Consider the following 20,244-nt stretch of genomic DNA (forward strand, 5'->3'; position numbering starts at 1 on the left):
GTCCTCATGTGGTATTATGGATTTAAGCCTTGCTTCCTACAAATTCTCCCCATTACATAGGCTAATCCATAATCCACTATCCTCCCTTTCTCGGACCATTACTACAAATTAATGTTTGCTTTTGGACCTCTAGATTCCCCCCTTTGGAATCAAACACCAAAAAGGAAGACATTAGTAGCACAAGGGATGGTCAAACTTTGTGATCCTTTGTGTGTAAAGTGAAATAGATCATAAAATTTGACCCTCACATTATATAGACTAAGCTCCCCTAAATATATGCATACATATGATAGAAAGCAAAGCATATGTATAATTGGCAAAGTATTGCACAAGGGAATTTAATCTATATAATGCACGGAGAAGGCATATAAATATAGAATGAAATTAACATGATGATATTGGTTTAGAAATACCACAATTTCGCCGCTCTACAAACCTCTCTGTACTCGATCGGACGCTGATGTCCTGCGTTCGGTCGGTTTGTCGCCAGCGTCCGATCACTTGATGAGTGTGTTGTCGGACTGATGAACAGTGCCATCAGTGCGTCCGGTCGATTCACTTGTTCAGCGTCCGATCGCTGCTGCTGACGCCTGCTGTTGCCGAGCCACTGATCGGAGCGTCCGGTCACTTTCTTCAAGCGTCCGGTCGCTTCTATGAGCTCGTTTCTTCGCGTTCTTGCGTGCGGCTTAGTTCCTATCTTCATGCTTGGACTTTGTTTGATATCTTGGGTCTTCTCTTGTGCTCCTAAGGTCTTGCTTGAGGTGTTGATCATCGAATCATCACGTCGCCTTTGTCCAAGTCACGTCTTGCATCCTATTGAACTATAAAACAATCACTTGTAAATTCATTAGTCCAATTTGGTTGTGTTGGTTATCAAGCACCAAAATACAAAGTAAATGGACCTAGGATCCATTTTCCTTACAGAAACCTCATGCGTTGCTGCGTACCTTTTTAATTATTATGATGTACTAGTACAGGGCGCGCGCCCTCGCTCGCGTGGGCAAAGGCTATGGGCAGAATTAGGTGTGTATGATGCACATGTCGTAGGCGCGATCATTTGCATAGTTAAGATATCTTCACTGATACATTTACAGCATGGCTAAAGTACAGAGGTGCAGGCATATGGCAGTGCCATTGGTAGTCTACAGTGTACCATAGGAGGTGGTTGTGATTTACAACATGTATATACTATATAGTTTGGGCGTATGATACAGATTGGTCTTGGACCTTGTAGCGGCGGAGGCTGTGAGTCTCAAAAAAAATTCCGCTGGATGCTTTCCTTGGTCTGCTTAAGTCGGTGGGAAAAGGCAACGTGTTGCAGTTGGATGAATCTTTTGAAGAAGTAAATCATGTAAGGTTCACTTGTTCACTACAAAATGTGATTTTGGTTCGTGGGTACATGAGATTTGAGTTTTGTTTTGTTACCTGATCTTGGTGTCCATGGTTCCTAATCTGCTGATGTTGTTTATCCAGCTAAAAAATATTAGAAGCATACAAGCTGTTAGGAGGCGCTCTCTCTCTGATTTTCCAAAGAGAATCGTTTTAAGTACGGTATCTTAATTTGTCAACATCCAACAGATCTACTAGCCATTCTGCACCCAGGGTATATATACCTTGAATTTTTTTTCTCACATACATAGCAACGAACCAACAATGGGGTGTATAAATTAACTACTGAACAGATATTTAGGCCCTGTCAGGATAAGCTAATTTTTGGACGGCAACTGCTCCGGTACTCCCTTTTTAAAAAATGGCACGAATCTGAAAGCAACTAATTAAAGAAATTAATTATTTTACATTATATTGCAACTGGGTCCCGCCTGGGCCAGGCCCGTCCAAGCCCAGCCCCGTATCCAGCCTGCTCCGTTATTCTGTCTCAAACGCCGTCGCCAAACATACTGCGATGCGCGAGTACCTGCTCTGTTACCGAGCAGCGGCGGCACCTCCTCCAGTCCCTTGCCCCCGGTGATTCCTGAACAGCGGCTGTCAAGGACGTCAGGTCCGAGACTAGCAGGACCCCGGCTACGGAGTTCGTAGCCGCAACCCGTGGTAGCTGGGCGAGGTTTTGCCCCTCAGCTCTAGTCGGTTTAGAGGAGGAAGAAGAGAGATTAGGTAATGATTCTTTCTTGATTATTATTCATCCTGATTATTCTCATATATATAGGTCATTCGGCACTACAAATTGGAGCTAATTGCTCCTAAATCTAAGGTCTTGATCGGCTATTATTTCCATCTAGCCACTTGCCATTTCTTCCTGATCTGCATGCCTGGAGATCACGCCCATATCTTCAGCTGGCGTGCCTTCCTGCATGGCGACCGCGCCCAGATCCTCAGTGGCTCTGCGACCATCCCGGGCGCGCTGTTTCCTTGTATAGGCGTGGCCCCACATGACATCTCTCCCCCCCCCCCCGACTAGCAGCTCGTCCACGAGCTGGAACGCAGGGTACTTGTGGAGGAAGGAGTCGGAAGCGAGCGTCGTCCCCTCCTTGGCCAGGCCTTCCGGTCAGGGAAGCGTGTTGGAGTCGAAAGCAAGCGTTGTTCCCTCCTTGGCCAGGCCTTCCGGTCGGAGAAGCGGATCGGAGCCGGAAGCGAGCGTCGTCCCCTCCTTGGCCTGGCCTTCCGGTCGGAGACTGGATCGCTCTTCCGACCTGTCGTTAGGTATCTGAGCCGGCCCAGGAGTTGTGCGTCGTTTGTAATGCCGTCTGCTGGGCCGAGCTTTTAATGGGAAGCGGGCCATTAGGAACCCCAGGTTTATGAACCCGATACATATGCATAACGTTGGACCTTGTAACTAATAATAGTAAGTTTATGGTCCAAAAAACATATATTTTTTTGAGCTGGGACGAGTATACTGTAAATTTTCAGTTATTAAATTAAAGCCTTATATAATGTGTTTGCTCGTGTACATGGTTTGTGCTCACGTTGTGCTAACGTACATAGTTCAGTGTAAACTATGAGGATTCAGCTGTCTCTTAGGAACAAGGAGAAGAATAGACAATTAGTAGCACCGAGAAGAGGCAGATTTGTGCTCATGTACATAGATCGGTGTAAACTATGGGCATTCAGCTGTCTCCTTTTAGGAACAAGGAGAAGAACAGACAATTGGTAGCACCGAGAAGAGGCAGTCTTGTGCTCACCTTTGTGTTCACGTACATAGTTCAGTGTAAACTATGTGCATTCAGATGTCTCCTTAGGAACAAGGAGAAGAATAGACAATATAGCACCGAGAAGAGGTAGACGTGTGTGCTCACGTACATAGTTCAGTGTAAACTATGGGTATTCGGCTGTCTCCTTAGGAACAAGGATAAGAACAGACAATCAGTGGCACTAAGAAGAGGCAGACTGCGTGCATTGTTATGGTCGACAAAATGCTTACATTGTTTTCACCGAGAGTATGCAAGCTACTATACAAATGTCCGTGTGTATATATACACACATTTACATACAGCACGCATCATCGCTATAGGCTACTGCTTTCTTCTTCTTCTCTGGAGGTTGTCATGTTTTTTTTTGTTAGTTATTGCTTTATAAAATGTTCCTTTTAACATTTTAGTAGACTGTTAGCTGCTCGGTTGGTTTATGGCCTGGAGCAATCGATTAAGACATCTGCTTAGTATGAAAGTAGGATGTCTATCGCAGTATCAAGTTTATTCTTGCCAAATTAAAGATGATAGCATTAGTTCGAAACAACATGTTATGTTAATTTCTATTGATTTTGTCAGTGTTGCTCGATTATTGATTCTTATTGGTATTATAACAGTTTCAAAAGAGAGAAAAGCTAAGGATAGTACGTGATCATGGCTGCCCCCCTGAAGACAACATGGCCCGAACTGGTTGCCGAGGACCTTGACACTGCAGTGCTCCAAATCAAGAGCGACCGGACGGATGTACAAATGGTCGTTTGCGTACTTTTGAATTCTGGTCCACCTCCACCCGCCCCTCAAGGAATTATACGGGTTGTTCTTTACTACGCCATCGACGAACAAGGTTTGCGATACGTTTGTGATGAGCCACCTCCGACTATTGGCTAGGTTGCCTTTATACTTTTTTATGCCTTGATATATGAAAGGCAAGCATCATCAATTGAATAATACGAACGAGTGATAGAGCTCAAGTTCCTTTTATGGTTGATTTCATATATGTACGACATGTTTGTGATGAATCTTCTGAGCAGTGTCCTACTCAATATATGTAATAATAAACAATGAGATGTCTTGTGTTGAGTAACATATGTCTGGTGAATTATTTATATATAGTCCTTTTAGGCGCAATTATGTCATGAGAAATCGGCGAGCAATACATGACACACTTATGTATAAGGCTGGATAACGAGCTGGCTCGGCTCGGCTCGGCTCGTTAAGATAACGAGCTAGCTCGGCTCGGCTCGTTATCGTAACGGGCTAGAAAGCCAGCTCGGCTCGGCTCGTTAAAAGCTTAAGTTGGCTCGTTAAGCTCGCGAGCTAGGTATAAAAAATACACAAAATATAATATTTACATTTATCTCAAGTTTGAGAATAATAATAATATAAAAGAAATGCATCTAGACCAGTTACCAGTCAATTTATAGGATCTAGACCAGTTACCAGTCAATTGTAAAGTGCAAGGCATGAAATAATATAAAAACTAATATAAGTTTTGATACTTTTTTTCTTAGAAGCTTGGCTCGTTTAGCTCGCGAGCGGCTCGCGAGCTGGCTTGAGTTGGCTCGTTATAGCTAACGAGCTAAAATTTTGGCTCGGCTCGGCTCGTTATCATAACGAGCCGAGCCGAGCCAAGTCGAGCCAGCCACGAGCCGAGCGAGCTAACGAGCTTCGAGTTTTTCGTCCGGCCTTGTGTAGATGGTTCCCAATATTGGCATGGAGCATCCTGATCATGGATTGTTATAACTAGTTGAATTCCGCGCGCGTTGCTGCGGGAATTTTGAGGTTACAATTTAGAGAACATATCAGCAGTTGAATGGGGAAAAGATGTAAATGAGATATTACCGGTGATATCTAAAGTCAACAATTTAATTTGTCGATGATAGTTGACTAAATTCATCCTAAAGGGCATATATATACCAGCATATACGTATAGGCTGTGAGCTTTGGAATACACGTGGCTTTAGTAGAAAAGCCAAAAAGAAAAGATAAAATGTAGCAGTATTCATATTATACTACCTATCAGGTAAACTAATCATTAAAAGCTATGAAATACGAAAGCTTAAAAATGAAAATATATGATCATATAGAGAGGCATAAACTAAGGTAAAACTATTATCCAGTTTGAATCCGAGCTCAAGATTATCGAGTTTGAACCCGTAACCCTGCCTACTCTCCTTTTCTACCTTTTCACACATCTTCGGGCACTCGCTCGTTCAGCGACACGGCACCTCGCACACATGACGGCCTTGACCTAGTGACGACGGAGGTGGTGTCTAGAGGAGCAGGCTGTGGCGACCGATGCTCATTGTGCCGGAGACGGTGCGGTGCCAGGAATAGAGGCAGCTGGAGGAAGATGGGGTGGCGTTCACTCGCGGTGCCCGGAATAGAGGCGGCTGGAGGAAGATGTGGTGGCGCTCGCTCAGTCAGAAGCAGCGCTGCGCCGGAGGAGGAGGTGGAGATGGCATGGCGTTCGTGGCGGCGTGTGGATGCTGCCGGTGAAGGTGCCGATGGGTTGCTTGGCTCGGAGCATGGACACGATGGGGAAGGGCGGTGATGGTAAGTTGTTGGTGTCCAGACGTCTCGCGTCGTCGACACCATCTTCCCACGCGCCTCTTTGGCATCCGATGTCCAAGGATCGCGGCTTGGAGCTGCTACCCGCAATGGCGTGAGGTTCCACTACCGGTTGTGGCGCTGCCATACTGATGGCCTGAGCAGCTGGATCCACTACCGACGAGAGCAATAGCACAACTATTTAAACTAGATGAAACTGAAAGGGACCATGACGCCTAAGAGAAGGGGTGAATTAGGCAACTTAAAAATCTCCCCAAAACTATGGCCTCTTTTTCTAACCCTAGCAAAACTTAAAAATCACGTCTTCCATCCTATTGAACTACAAAACAATCACTTGCAAATTCATTAGTTCAATTTGGTTCTGTTGGTCATCAAACATCAAAATCCAAAGTAAATGGGCCTAGAATCCATTTTTCTTACAATCTCCCCCTTTTTGGTGATTGATGACAACACGACCAAAGCAAGCAAACAATAAAAATTTTGAATTTAAAACCTATCTACTTGCTATGATGCAATACAAGGGGCAAGATTATATGATGCTAAAAGATACTACTTGTAAGACTACATAAAACTTATCTTGTCCTTGCAAATGTCCTCACGTGGTATTATGGATTTAAGCCTTGCTTCCTACAAATTCTCCCCATTACATAGGCTAATCCATAATCCACTATCCTCCCTTTCTCGGACCATTACTACAAATTAATGTTTGCTTTTGGACCTCTAGATTCCCCCCTTTGGAATCAAACACCAAAAAGGAAGACATTAGTAGCACAAGGGATGGTCAAACTTTGTGATCCTTTGTGTGTAAAGTGAAATAGATCATAAAATTTGACCCTCACATTATATAGACTAAGCTCCCCCTAAATATATGCATACATATGATAGAAAGCAAAGCATATGTATAATTGGCAAAGTATTGCACAAGGGAATTTAATCTATATAATGCACGGAGAAGGCATATAAATATTAGAATGAAATTAACATGATGATATTGGTTTAGAAATACCACATGTAGAAATCAATTTGATTTCTACCACTTGCAATCGGTGGTGGATATTTGAAGTATGATGCTTAACTCCGGGGACTCCATTTTCCTTGCAATGAGACTACTACACATATGATAAGCTTGAAAAGGTGTTAGTCTCAAAGCATCCAACTTGTAGAGTAACCTCCCCCTAAATTTGTGCACACAAGTATGGAATACTTATAGGAAACATGCACATTGATTTTAGAATCAAAATACCACTTGAAAGATGACATCACATGAATGTGAGAGTCATTTTCGAATGCGATATTCGAGAGAAATTATCTATAATTTGGACTTTGGCAGATATTAGATGAACAATTGAAGGACAAGCTATGTGCCATGCTCCTAAACAATTTTAAACCATGTAGGATTGCTCCAAGGAATAAGAACGAAACCGAGCAAGCCTACCATATGAAATACCTAGTGTATGCATGACAAAATATATAAGAATGCAAATGCAAACCTAGGCATGAAGGGTAACTAGATGCTAAAAGATTCCAATTGTAGGAAAATTTAAATCTAATACCAATTGAAGTAAATTGAATCTAGTTACCTAACATGGGGAGGGGAATTTGGGTTCATAGTATTCACTAACCCACTTGGCAATGATTTTGTCCATCATGATGCATCCCATGAAATGCATCCAAAACTTTGCCAAGTCTCCAAATTCCCCGAGTCCATCAGACTTCTCACTTCCCTTTCGGGATCCAAACCTTCTTGGTGCTCTTCATGTTGAAGATGATTTCCTTTGGCACCCAAAAGCGTTTGACTCCATTGTTGGCTTGCTTGTTTACCTTGATGGCCACCACCTTGTACTTTTTCTTCTTCTTTAGCAAGTATGGTGTGGAGGCCTTCTTGTCCACCTTGTTGGTGTAGGTGTTGGAGATCTTGCTTGTTTGCTTCTTCTCTTGCTTCTTTGCTCCTCCCCCATTCTTCACCTTGCACTCATAGGACTTGTGACCTTCCTTGTGGCACACATAGCGAACCACGGTTTGTCCTTCATCAAGCTTCTTCACTCCCTTGATGGTGTTATCTTGATGAAGTTGGGCTTGCTTCGACTTGCCTTTTACTTGAGTCAAGTCCTTGGCGAGGCGAGCTACTTCTTGCTTGAGTTGCTCATTCTCTTTTGCAACCTCTTGTGTGCACGTATCTACAACAACTTTCTCAACACAAACTTGGTTGCACAAGGATGAGTCTAAACATAAATCATTACAAGAAATAGAGGCATCCTTTTTAGACATATTAGAATTTTTCTTTTTAGATGCCTTGGTAGGGGTTGCACTAATGGCTTCAAGATTAGCAACTTTATTAGTTAGCTCATCACAATGTTTGCACATGGTTTCCATTTTAGCAAGCAAACTTTTATAAGCATCTTGTGAGCTAGCTAATTTTTCTTTTAATTTTTCATTTTTCTTAACAAGTTGCTCACCATTAGTTGTGCATGCATTTGTTGTTGCACTAGCCTTAAGTTTCTCAATTTTAGTAGATAGTTCAACATTGAGATTAGCAAAGTTCTCATATTGTTCAAGCAAAGTTTTATATGCTTCTTGTGAACTATCTAGCTTCTCTTTAATCTTTCCAAGCTTCTTTTGCTGACTAGTGTAAACTTTAACATAATTAAGATTTTGTTGCACAATTTCTTCATAAGAAGGCATTTCATCATCACTATCACTCTCACTAGAGGATGAGCTTTCGTTACCTCGTGCCATAAGGCACACATAAGAAGAGCTTGATGATGAGTGCTTGCGCCCTCACCTCTTGTGATGGTGTTTTTCTTCACTTGTAGAATCATCTCATGTCCTTATAGATGTGAGGGCTTGTTTCTTGCATGCCTTCTTCTTTGTCTTGGGTGTGGGCTTATTTGGACAAGCTTCCACAAAGTGCCCCAACTCGCCGCATCCATAGCATCCTCTCTTTCTTTGCTCATTTCTTTGATTTGTGAAAATGAGATCTTGGATTTGGATGGGCACACCCTTGACATTGAGCTTTTGGATCATCTTCTCCACCTTGTTGATTAGTTTGATTGATTCTTCATCATGGTCGGAGGTGGAGGAGGAAGATTGATCATCATCACTTGAATCTTCATCATCATCATCATCCTCATCTTCTTCTTCTTCTTCACTTGAGGAGCTTGAGCTTGAGCTTATCTCAACTTGCTTGCTCTTCATCTTCTTTTTCTCACTACATGCGAGAGCTTTGCCTTTGCTTGATGAAGAGGCTTCTTCTTGACCCATCTTGCATGACATTTCAAATGCCACTATCTTGCCAATGACTATGGGCGGGGTCATGGTGCTCAAGTCCTCCATGTTGTGAAGGATGGTGATGATGCTTGTATATTTCTTTTTTGGTAGCACGGAGATGATCTTCCTCACGATGTCCGCATCACCTAGCTTGGTTAGTCCTATTGAGTGGAGCTCATTGATAATTAGATTCAAACGAGAATACATATCACGAACAAGCTCATTATCATTCATTATAAAGGTATCATAATTTTGCTTAGCTAGACAATGATTTTGCTCACGGACATTAGATGTGCCGTCATGGAGCTCTTGGAGTTTTAACCATATTTCATGTGCCGTATTTAAAGTGAATACTTGGTTAAACACATCCATGCTAAAAGATTCAAACAAGCAATTTTTAGCTCTAGCATTGAAATGAATTTCTTTTTCATCACTCTTAGTGGGTTTATCGGAATTCTTAATGGGTTTCATCCCATCACAAGTGACTCTCCAAACTCCCAAATCAACCGCCTCAAGGTAGCAAGCCATTCTAGCTCTATAATAAGGGAAGTTAGTGCCGTCAAAGTGCGGAGGCCTAGAGGTATCCATCACAACCACTTTAAATAGCGTCGGCTCAACGGCGGTTAAGCCAAAGGTCTAAATTGAGTCAACCGGCCCTGATACCAATTGAAAGGGGACCGTAACGCCTAAGAGGAGGGTGAATAAGGCAACTTAAAAATCTAACTCCAAAACTATGGCCTCTTTTTCTAACCCGAGCAAAACTATCTAAATGTGCAACTACGGTTTTTCTAGTGTGTTGCTATCTCTACCGCAAAAGGTGTAATACAATCAATGTAAATGCGGAAGCTAAAGAGTAAGGTAGAGATATACAAACTCCCATCGACGACTTCGGTATTTTTACCGAGGTATCGAGAAGTGCGCAAGCTTCCCCTAGTCCTCGTTGGAGCCCCTCGCAAGGAATCCCTCACCAGGGCCAAGCTCCCGGTCGGGTAACTCCGTGGATACCCTCGGGCCATCCCCACAGGCAAGTGGGTCTCCGACGTGCCTTCCGGCAAGCCTTTCCTGGATGCTCCCTGCCGTCTTCACTATTAAGCTTCCGGCTGAAACGGTGCGGGCCTTGTTCCCTCTAGTACACGGTGGCGGCCACACCACAAAATTGGTTGGTGTGATCTCACAAGACTACAAGCCCCTCCGATGTACAACAATGGTGCTCGCAAGCACCGAGTGGTGACAGGTTTGCAAACATCACTAAACACTAGGCCTAAACCTAGAGCAAGTACATAAGCGGTGGTCTAATCAACCTAAGCACTTCGCAAAGTACCTACGCTAATCACCTAATCAAGCACTAAGCACTATGTAAGTGGAGATCACTAAAATGGTGTATCAACACCCTTGGTATGTTTCATTAGCTCCACACACCTCATTTGGCCGGTTGGGGGTTATATTTATAAGCCCCACTGAGAAAGTAACCGTTGGGGATGAAGTCCTGCTTTTCTGCTACTGACCGGACGCTGGAGTCGTCCTAATCGGACGCGTCCGGTCGTCCCGACCGTTGGAGCCGCGAACAACTGATCGGACGCTGCCAGCGTCCGGTCACTTGCCACCGGACGCGTCCGGTCACAATTTCGCCGCTCTGCAAACCTCTCTGTACTCGATCGGACGCTGCTGTCCTGCATCCAGTCGGTTTGCCGCCAGCGTCCGGTCACTTGCTGAGTGTGTTGTCGGACTGATGAACAGTGCCATCGGTGCGTCCGGTCGATTCACTTGTTCAGTGTCCGATCGCTGCTGCTGACGCCTGCTTTTGCCGAGCCACTGATCGGAGCGTCCGGTCACTTTCTTCCAGCGTCCGATCGCTTCTGTGAACTCATTTCTTCGCGTTCTTGCGTGCGGCTTGGTTTCTATCTTCATGCTTGGACTTTGCTTAATATCTTGGGTCTTCTCTTGTGCTCCTAAGGTCTTGCTTGATGTGTTGATCATCGAATCATCACGTCGCCTTTGTCCAAGTCACGTCTTGCATCCTATTGAACTATAAAACAATCACGTGCAAATTCATTAGTCCAATTTGGTTGTGTTGGTTATTAAGCAACAAAATCCAAAGTAAATGGGCCTAGGATCCATTTTCCTTACAGAATCCTCGTGCGTTGCTGCATACCTTTTTAATTATTATGATGTACTAGTATAGGGTGCGCACCCTCGCTCGCGTGGGCAAAGGCTATGGGCAGAATTAGGTGTGTATGAGGCACATGTCGTAGGTGCGATCATTTGCATAGTTAAGATATCTTCACTGATACATTTACAGCATGGCTAAAGTACAGAGGTGCAGGCATATGGCAGTGCCATTGGTAGTCTACAGTGTACCATAGGAGGTGGTTGTGATTTACAACATGTATATACTATATAGTTTGGGCGTATGATACAGATTGGTCTTGGACCTTGTAGCGGCGGAGGCTGTGAGTCTCAAAAAAAATTCCGCTGGATGCTTTCCTTGGTCTGCTTAAGTCGGTGGGAAAAGGCAACGTGTTGCAGTTGGATGAATCTTTTGAAGAAGTAAATCATGTAAGGTTCACTTGTTCACTACAAAATGTGATTTTGGTTCGTGGGTACATGAGATTTGAGTTTTGTTTTGTTACCTGATCTTGGTGTCCATGGTTCCTAATCTGCTGATGTTGTTTATCCAGCTAAAAAATATTAGAAGCATACAAGCTGTTAGGAGGCGCTCTCTCTCTGATTTTCCAAAGAGAATCGTTTTAAGTACGGTATCTTAATTTGTCAACATCCAACAGATCTAGTAGCCATTCTGCACCCAGGGTATATATACCTTGAATTTTTTTTCTCACATATATAGCAACGAACCAACAATGGGGTGTATAAATTAACTACTGAACAGATATTTAGGCCCTGTCAGGATAAGCTAATTTTTGGACGGCAACTGCTCCGGTACTCCCTTTTTAAAAAATGGCACGAATCTGAAAGCAACTAATTAAAGAAATTAATTATTTTACATTATATTGCAACTGGGTCCCGCCTGGGCCAGGCCCGTCCAAGCCCAGCCCCGTATCCAGCCTGCTCCGTTATTCTGTCTCAAACGCCGTCGCCAAACATACCGCGATGCACGAGTACCTGCTCTGTTACCGAGCAGCGGCGGCACCTCCTCCAGTCCCTTGCCCCCGGCGATTCCTGAACAGCGGCTGTCAAGGACGTCAGGTCCGAGACTAGCAGGACCCCGGCTACGGAGTTCGTAGCCGCAGCCCGTGGTAGCTGGGCGAGGTTTTGCCTCTCAGCTCCAGTCGGTTTAGAGGAGGAAGAAGAGAGATTAGGTAATGATTCTTTCTTGATTATTATTCATCCTGATTATTCTCATATATAGGTCATTGGACACTACAAATTGGAGCTAATTGCTCCTAAATCTAAGGTCTTGATCGGCTATTATTTCCATCTAGCCACTTGTCATTTCTTCCTGATCTGCATGCCTAGAGATCACGCCCATATCTTCAGCTGGCATGCCTTCTGCATGGCGACCGCGCCCAGATCCTCAGTGGCTCTGCGACCATCCCGGGCGCGTTGTTTCCTTGTATAGGCGTGGCCCCACATGACATCTCTCCCCCCCTCGACTAGCAGCTCGTCCTCGAGCTGGAACACAGGGTACTTGTGGAGGAAGGAGTCCACATCTTCCCAGGTTGCAGAGGTCGCGGTTTCTCCCTTCCATTGGATGAGCACCTGTCGAACGCCGCGAGCCAAGCGGATGCGCACTGCCCGTTCGGGCTCCAGAACAGCGGCGCCGTTGTGGATGACCGGGAGAGGTGGCGGTGTAGCTGGCGGATCACCGATGAACTTCTTGAGGAGGCCGATATGGAAGACGTCATGCAGCCTAGTGTGCGGAGGCAAGGCGAGGCGCACGGCAACCTCATTGATGAGCTCGGTGACGCGGTACGGCCCGAAGAAGCGAGGCTTCAGCTTTCCTGTGGTCGCCTGGGGCAGTGAGGCGGCCGGGCGATGGCGTAGACGGAGTAGAACCTAGTCACCCACCGCGTAGGAGACTTGCCGGTGCAGCTTGTCGTAGTGCAGCTTCTGGACCGCCTGGGCTTGTTCAAGCCGGTAGCGGATGTCCTCCAGAAACTCATCGCGGTCTGCCATGCTCTTGGCGACGGCAGCGACACGAGTCTCGCCCGACAAATAGGACCGAATGGTAGGCGAGTCCCGGCTGTAGACCACCCGGAATAGCGTGTCACGGAGCGAAGTTTGATAGGCCGTGTTGTAGATGTATTCCGCCCATGGCAGCCAACGAAGCCACTGACGGGGCCGGTCACCGGTGAAGCAGCGTAGGTACATGACAATGACACGGTTGGCTGCCTTCGTCTGGCCATCCGATTGCGGATGAAAAGCCGTTGTCATGTGCAGCTTGGTGCCCATGAGACGCATCAGCTCCCTCTAGAACTTGGAAGTGAACACCGGATAGCAGTCAGACACCATCGACTGAGGTATGCCATGGAGTCGAACAATGTCGGTGAAGAAAGCATGGGCCACGGACTCTGCAAAACACGGATGAGCCAAGGGAATGAAATGGCAATACTTGCTGAAACGATCCACCACTGTCAGTATGACAGATTTTCCCCCGACGCGCGGCAACGCCTCCACAAAGTCCAGACCGATGTCGGTCCAAACCGCCTGTGGGACCGCAGCGGCATGAGCAGGCCAGCCGGATGAAGATGTTCCGATTTGTATCGCTGGCAGGTGGAGCAAGCTCGGACGTAGTCCTGGACCAAGCGGCGCATGTTGGGGAAGTGGAAGTCACGGTGGAGGCGGTGCACGGTGCGCTGCACACCCTCGTGGCCGTCCTCGTGCACGGCGGTCATGATTTCTGGCAGTAGTGGTGACGCCGGCGGAACGTAGAGGCGAGAATCATAGGCCACCATGTCGTCGATGAGGGACCACGGCGCCGCCTGGGTGCCTGCAGTGATCTCGTCCCTAATGGCGACGAGGGACAGATTGGTGTCCTAAGCCTGGCGGAGGTGCTCGATATAGTCAAACCGAGGCACGGAGATGGCAAGGACAGCACCCTCTTCAGTGTCGCGGTGCGAGAGGGCATCGGCCACCGTGTACATAGCACCGGGCTTGTACTCAATGGTGAAGTCAAACCCGAGGGGCTTGCTGACCCAATGATGCTGTGGGATCGTCGTGAGGCGCTGGTCGAGGAGAAATTTGAGGTTGTAGTGGTCCATGCGCACCAAGAAGCGGCGTCCCCAGAGATACGAATGCCAATGACGGATGGCGTGGACGAGGCCGATCAGTACCCGTTCATAGGCGGCGAGGGAACGGTGTTTCTCCTAGATGAGCACTGCCCTGAACCCATGGGTCGACGCATCGCACTCGACGACGAACGGCTTGTTGAAGTCCGGCAAGGACAAAACCGGAGCCGAGGTGACCATGGCTTTGAGGGCCTGGAATGCCACGGTGGCGTCGGGGGTCTAGCGGAACCCTTCCTTCTTTAACAGCGCCGTGAGGGGAGCCGCAATGGTGCCGCAGTCGTGGATGAACTTGCGGTAGTACCCCGCCAAGCCAAGGAAGCCCTGTACTGCACGCGCCGAGCGAGGCTGGGGCCAGTCATGGACCGCTTGCACCTTGGCGGGATCCATGGTGACACCGGCCTCGGTGATGACGTGCCCCAGGTAGGAGATGGAGGCGATCCGAAAAGCGCACTTAGAACGCTTAACGAAGAGCCGGTGCTGCTGCAGCACGGTGAGGATGGCACGGAGGTGCCGGAGATGATCCGCCCAAGATGAGTTGTAGATGAGGATGTCATAAAAAAACACGAGCACAAACTGGCGAAGGAAAGGGCGTAGGACGTCGTTCATCAGCGCTTGGAACGTGGCCGGAGCGTTGCACAGCCCGAACGACATCACTAGAAACTCGTACAGCCCGTCATGTGTGCGGAACGCCCTCTTGGCGATGTCGGCGGGGCACATGCGGACCTGGTGGTAGCCCGAGCGAAGGTCCAGCTTGGTGAAGAACTTGGCGCCATGGAGTTTGGCCAACAACTCATCAACCACCGGGATGGGAAAAGCATCCTTGACGGTGATCGCGTTCAAGACACGGTAATCGACGTAGAATCGCCATGACCCGTCGGACTTCTTGACGATGAGGACCGGAGAAGAGAAGGCCGAAGAGCTCCGGCATATGAGTCCCTCGTCTAGCATGGTGGTGCATTGCCGCTCCAGCTTGTCCTTGTGCGTCGCCGGTTACCGGTAGGGGCGGACGGCCACGGGCTGCGATCCTGGCAAGAGGATAATGTTGTGGTCTCAGCTGCGAGGAGGAGGCAGCCCATGGGGCTTGGCGAAGACATCGGAGAAGTAGTCGAGGAGCTCGTCCAACAGGGTGGCGCTGGCAGTAGTTGCACGGAGGCCAGGTGCGGCAGGGCCTGCCATCCCGTGCCAGCAGACGTCACGCGCGTTCCACTTGAATGTCATCGTCCGGGCGTGGAAATCCTAGAGGATCGGCCCCAGCGACGCGAGCCATTGCGTGCCGAGGACCACGTCGTAGCCGACGAGAGGTATGACGAATAGGTCTGCGGCGAAGGTGTCGCCGCTGATGGTGAGCGCGGCCTGGCGGATGACGCCTAGGCAGGAGACGCGCTCGCCGTTGGCCACCGTTGCCGTCAGGTGAGGGCGGTGCTGCAGAGGAAGTCATGTGCGTTGTGCGGCTGCCTCGGAGATGAAATTGTGGGTCGATCCGGAGTCGAGGAGCGCGACGAGGGACGTGTCGCCCAGCGCGACCTGGATTTGCATCGTGTCGCTGAAGTGGACGCTGACGATGGGGTGGAGCGAGAAGTGGGGACTCGTCTCGGTGTCGCCTTCTTCAACGTCCTCGTCGTCCTCCACAACGCCCTCCAACAAGAAAAGGCGCTTGCAGACCCGGTTGTGGCCCCGGCCGAACTTCTCATCGCAATTGTAGTAGAGGCCCAAGCGACGGCGTTCCTCCTGCTTGGCCTAGGTGAGGCGCTTGACCGGTCGGCCCTCCACGGTGACTGTGGCCGGGGCGGTCGAGTTCGTCATGGGTGGGGCCGACAAAGCAAGACGCGGTGCGGGCGCTGGTAAGAGGCCTCGGGTCGCCGCGCGAGGTGGAGGCGCCACGTACTGCTCCCGCAGTTCGAGCTTGCGTGCTAGGCTCATAGCTCCGATGAGGGACTGCGGATTATGCACCTCGACGTCGAAGCTGAGCGGCGGTTGGAGGCCTACGGTGAAGAGCTAGACCCGTTGTTCCTCATCCAGGCGGCCCGCGCGAGGGAGGAGCGCTTGGAAGCGATCCTAGTACTCCACGATGGTGCCCGTACGCTTGCACGCCGCCAATTCGCCGAGCGGGTTTGAGCACAGAGGGGGTCCGAAGCGCAGGTGCAGTAGGTCCTTGAAACGGCGCTACGATGGAATTCCCTCGTCCTGCTATATCTGGATGTACCACATCGGGGCACCGTCCTCCAAATTGTAGGAGGCCATCCAAACCTTCTCCTCCTCCATGATGCGCTGCTGGTGGAAGTAGGATTCGCAACGGTTAATGAAGATGAGCGGATCGGATTTGCCGTCATACCGCGGAAAATCCAATTTCTGGAACCGTGGCGGCCAGTCCTGGTGGTGCTCCCCTGTGGCGGACTTGTTGCCGGAGGAAGACGACGTTGGCTGGGCAGCGTTCAGGTGTTGGATCGCCTGAGAGTTGGCATCGACTAATGCCTGCAGAGACTTGAGGGTGGCGGCCAAGGCGTCTAGAGTAGCCTATAGAGCGGCCTCCCGGTCTCCCATGACAGCAGTTTGGTGAGGGGTGGGCGGGGCAGATGTAGCTCGGAGCGGCGGCGGAGGCAAGGATGATCGGCGAGGTGAGGAAGGCCTGGATCGTGATACCAGGTTGTCAAGGACATCATGTCCGAGACTAGTAGGACCCCGGCTACGGAGTTCGTAGCCGCGACCCGTGGTAGCTGGGCGAGGTTTTGCCCCTCAGCTCCAGTCGGTTTAGAGGAGGAAGAAGAGAGATTAGGTAATGATTCTTTCTTGATTATTATTTATCCTGATTATTCTCATATATATAGGTCATTCGGCGCTACAAATTGGAGCTAATTGCTCCTAAATCTAAGGTCTTGATCGGCTATTATTTCCATCTAGCCACTTGCCATTTCTTCCTGATCTGCATGTCTGGAGATCACTCCCATATCTTCAGCTAACGTGCCTGCCTGCATGGTGACCGCGCTCAGATCCTCAGTGGCTCTGCGACCGTCCCGGGCGCGCCGTTTCCTTGTATAGGCGTGGCCCTACGTGACTGTGGCAGCCATGCCTCCGGCCACCGCACCCCCATCGCCCCCACCTCGCCTCCGGCCATCGCAGCCGTTGCTCCGCGCTCGCTACTCCTCCCGTCGATCCCATCCCGATCCCATTTCTTCGAGCTTTGCCACAAGGACCAGGGCAGCGCTGCCAAGGATGTTGAGGAAGAAGACGCCGTGCCACCGGCCAATCTGATCCCATCTCTCTCTGCCCTCGCGCCGACGAGCCGCCCACACCCCTGTGAACCGGGAGCTGCCAGGTTAGGCGGCGCCGACCGTGAGGAGATCCGTGCCACCAGCTCGCCATCGGCCTCCGCCGCCGCCGCCACGTCCCCTTTGCTATGGCTGCCCGAGCGGCTGCGCCTCCACGTCGTGAGGTGCTGCGCCGGCGGCGACGGAGAGGGAGGGAAGGGGAGGAAGAGGAGGCGGAGGCACCCGAGTCGCTCTTCGCCAGGGAGCTCCGGCGGGTCTACTCCGGCATCTGCTTCGAGATCCTCGAGGCCATCGCGAAGCTGCTCAACGCCAACGTCACGCCGTTCCTGCCGCTGCGGGGCACCATCACCGCGTCGGGCGACCTCGTCACGCTCTCCTACATTGCCGGCCTCATCACGGGCCGCTAGAACTCCGTCGCGGTGGCCCCCGATGGCAGGATGGTGGATGCCGCCCAGGCGTTCAAGATCGCCGGCATCGAGCAGAGCTTCTTCAAGCTGCAGCCCAAGGAAGGTCTCGGCATGGTCAACGGCACCGCCGTGGGCTCTGGCCTCGCGTCCACCGCGCTCTTTGAGGCCAACGTGCTCGCCATCATGGCTGAGGTCATCTCCGCGGTGTTCTGGGTGGCCATGACCGGCAAGCAGGAGTTCGCCGACCACCTCACGCACAAGCTGAAGCACCACCCGGGACAGATCGAGGCTGCCACGATCATGGAGCACATCTTGGAAGGCAGCTCCTACATGAGTGCCTCAAGGTGCTGAACAAGGAGCTCGTGGCCATCAACCAGCGCAAGCACATCGACCCGCTGCTCGAGTGCCTCAAGGAGTGGAGCGGCGAGCCCCTGCCGCTGTGCTGAGCTGCACCTGCACTGCGTAAGAGCAGAGAAGTATATAGGAAAAACAAAAACAAAAGTGTAGCGGCTCAAGACGGAGCGTTTCAAGATCATTGTGAAGTTTTTTACAATCATCAGACTAGCAGAAGATACTCTCAATATTACCGTTCCTTGTACTAGTAGCTAAAGTTGATGTGAATGTTGTTGTGTTCCCGCAGCTGCGACGCCATGGCCTACAATGTGCATTTTCGTGGTCATAAGAGCTCCCTCTTATCGATATCTAAACTTTTTTTTACAACAAGCACACTTTTATTTCAACAGCATGAAGCTGATAGAATGGTTACAGAGTCTGTAACTACAGAGGTCAGTGCATCCCTTAACGGGCACTGTAGAACATGGCTTCTGTTGGAACAACTGAATGATAGACTCGTTGGCTGGGATTGAATCCCTACAAATGCCTGTTTTGCTAATGTATGAGCAGTTTGGTTTTGGCTTCTTCTTATCTTGAAGACACTTGTGTTTCTCTGCATTGTTGAGTTGATCCTCCAGTCAGGTGGCGTGGACCTATCTCAACCAGAAAATGAACCATAAGAGTTTTTTTATCATCAAAGCTAGCACTAGTAGAACCTGAAAAATGAACCATAAGAGGAATCAAGTACATGAGGATAGTACTTTATTTAGATCAATATGTCAAATATCTCACCTCTTTTTCATTTTTGGTGGTTGGGACACCACAGTAGTAGGCTTAATTTTCTTCTTCATCGCTGTTTTCTTCGTCATCGCTGTTTTTTATCATCAAAGCTACCTGGTAATGAACAGTAAGAGGAATAAGTACATAAGGATGACGATAATACTTTATTTATTAACAAAATAGTTGTAATATCCTTAGTAACAATGCCAACTTTGTCATATCCTCCATATCTGCATTGAAGAACATCTCTTATGACATGCTTACGGATTCCAGCAGCTAGCTTCCATTGACATGATCTCATTTCTATGGAAATCCTTAATCTTCCGGTGAGACCATAGGAACGGAACTTCATCAGGCATTGCTAGGCGATGGTTATGCTCATCCACAAAATTATTCACGTACCAAACTCCACGAGATCTGTGTAGTTTAATATCAAGTAATGCACTGCAATCACATCGAGTTAGGGCTCGTGGTCTACGGCTGTAATCCTCCTTGTCCAGCCATTTTCCATCTCGCTCCCCTTCTCTACAACACACAAACCGCCTCAACACAATTGCCCCTGCTTGCTACGTCTCACTTTCTCCTTTCTAACGCTGAAACTCTTGTCCCTGGCATATAGAATGTGAATGCCTCCTCTTCATTTGCCAAAAGTCTTATTTGCTATGCTCCAGAACTCATCCATTTTTTTGTACCTGCCCCCAACATTTGCGGCACTTCCCAACATTTCCTTGTCATAACCGACATTGCCAACTTCCTGCAAATGAAAATGGATAATGTTTCGCTCAATACTTGACATCATACGTTATTAAATTGGACATCAGTTGCAGAAAAGTAATATTGCTATTGATTTACCGTTCCATAGTTGCCCTTGCCACCGCCGGAATGGTTGCGTTTCGATGGAGAAATTGTATCCGTAGAGGTATCTGTATCATCTAACCTACTATCATCACCATCCTCAGAACTACTATCATCACCGGTCCCAAGATCAAAGAATAAATTCTCCTCATATCCAGCATCACCGATGTTGTCCATGGCAGATTCATGTAGCATATCCCTGACAAGAGGATATTTCAGCTTCAGCCTTACAATTTCAAACCATGTGTGCTGCCTTAACAAAATGGATGCAAAAGCATGATGTGTACCTGGTTTCCATGCCCTCTCGTCCGCCGTGGATGGCCCTTGCCTCATCGGCGGGGCTAGCAACACCGTCCCTGGCACAGCCGTCGCACTG

The 20,244-nt window shown here is 48.6% G+C and overlaps 1 protein-coding gene and 1 pseudogene across 1 annotated transcript; one reads left to right on the forward strand and one right to left on the reverse strand.

Moving 5' to 3' along the window:
- Positions 1–12,458: 12,458 nt before the first annotated feature.
- Positions 12,459–14,200, reverse strand: LOC136480390 (uncharacterized). The gene is made up of 4 exons (XM_066477947.1): positions 14,010–14,200; positions 13,644–13,946; positions 13,008–13,182; positions 12,459–12,950 (listed from the first exon to the last, which is right to left on the reverse strand). Exons 1-4 carry the CDS (start codon positions 14,198–14,200, stop codon positions 12,459–12,461), a joined length of 1,161 nt encoding a protein of 386 aa, XP_066334044.1.
- Positions 14,201–17,621: 3,421 nt separating this feature from the next.
- LOC136480392 (phenylalanine ammonia-lyase-like) lies at positions 17,622–18,830 on the forward strand (annotated as a pseudogene).
- The last annotated feature ends 1,414 nt before the right edge of the window (positions 18,831–20,244 follow it).

The sequence above is a fragment of the Miscanthus floridulus genome, chromosome 9, assembly GCF_019320115.1.
Source record: "Miscanthus floridulus cultivar M001 chromosome 9, ASM1932011v1, whole genome shotgun sequence".
Lineage (NCBI taxonomy): Eukaryota > Viridiplantae > Streptophyta > Magnoliopsida > Poales > Poaceae > Miscanthus > Miscanthus floridulus.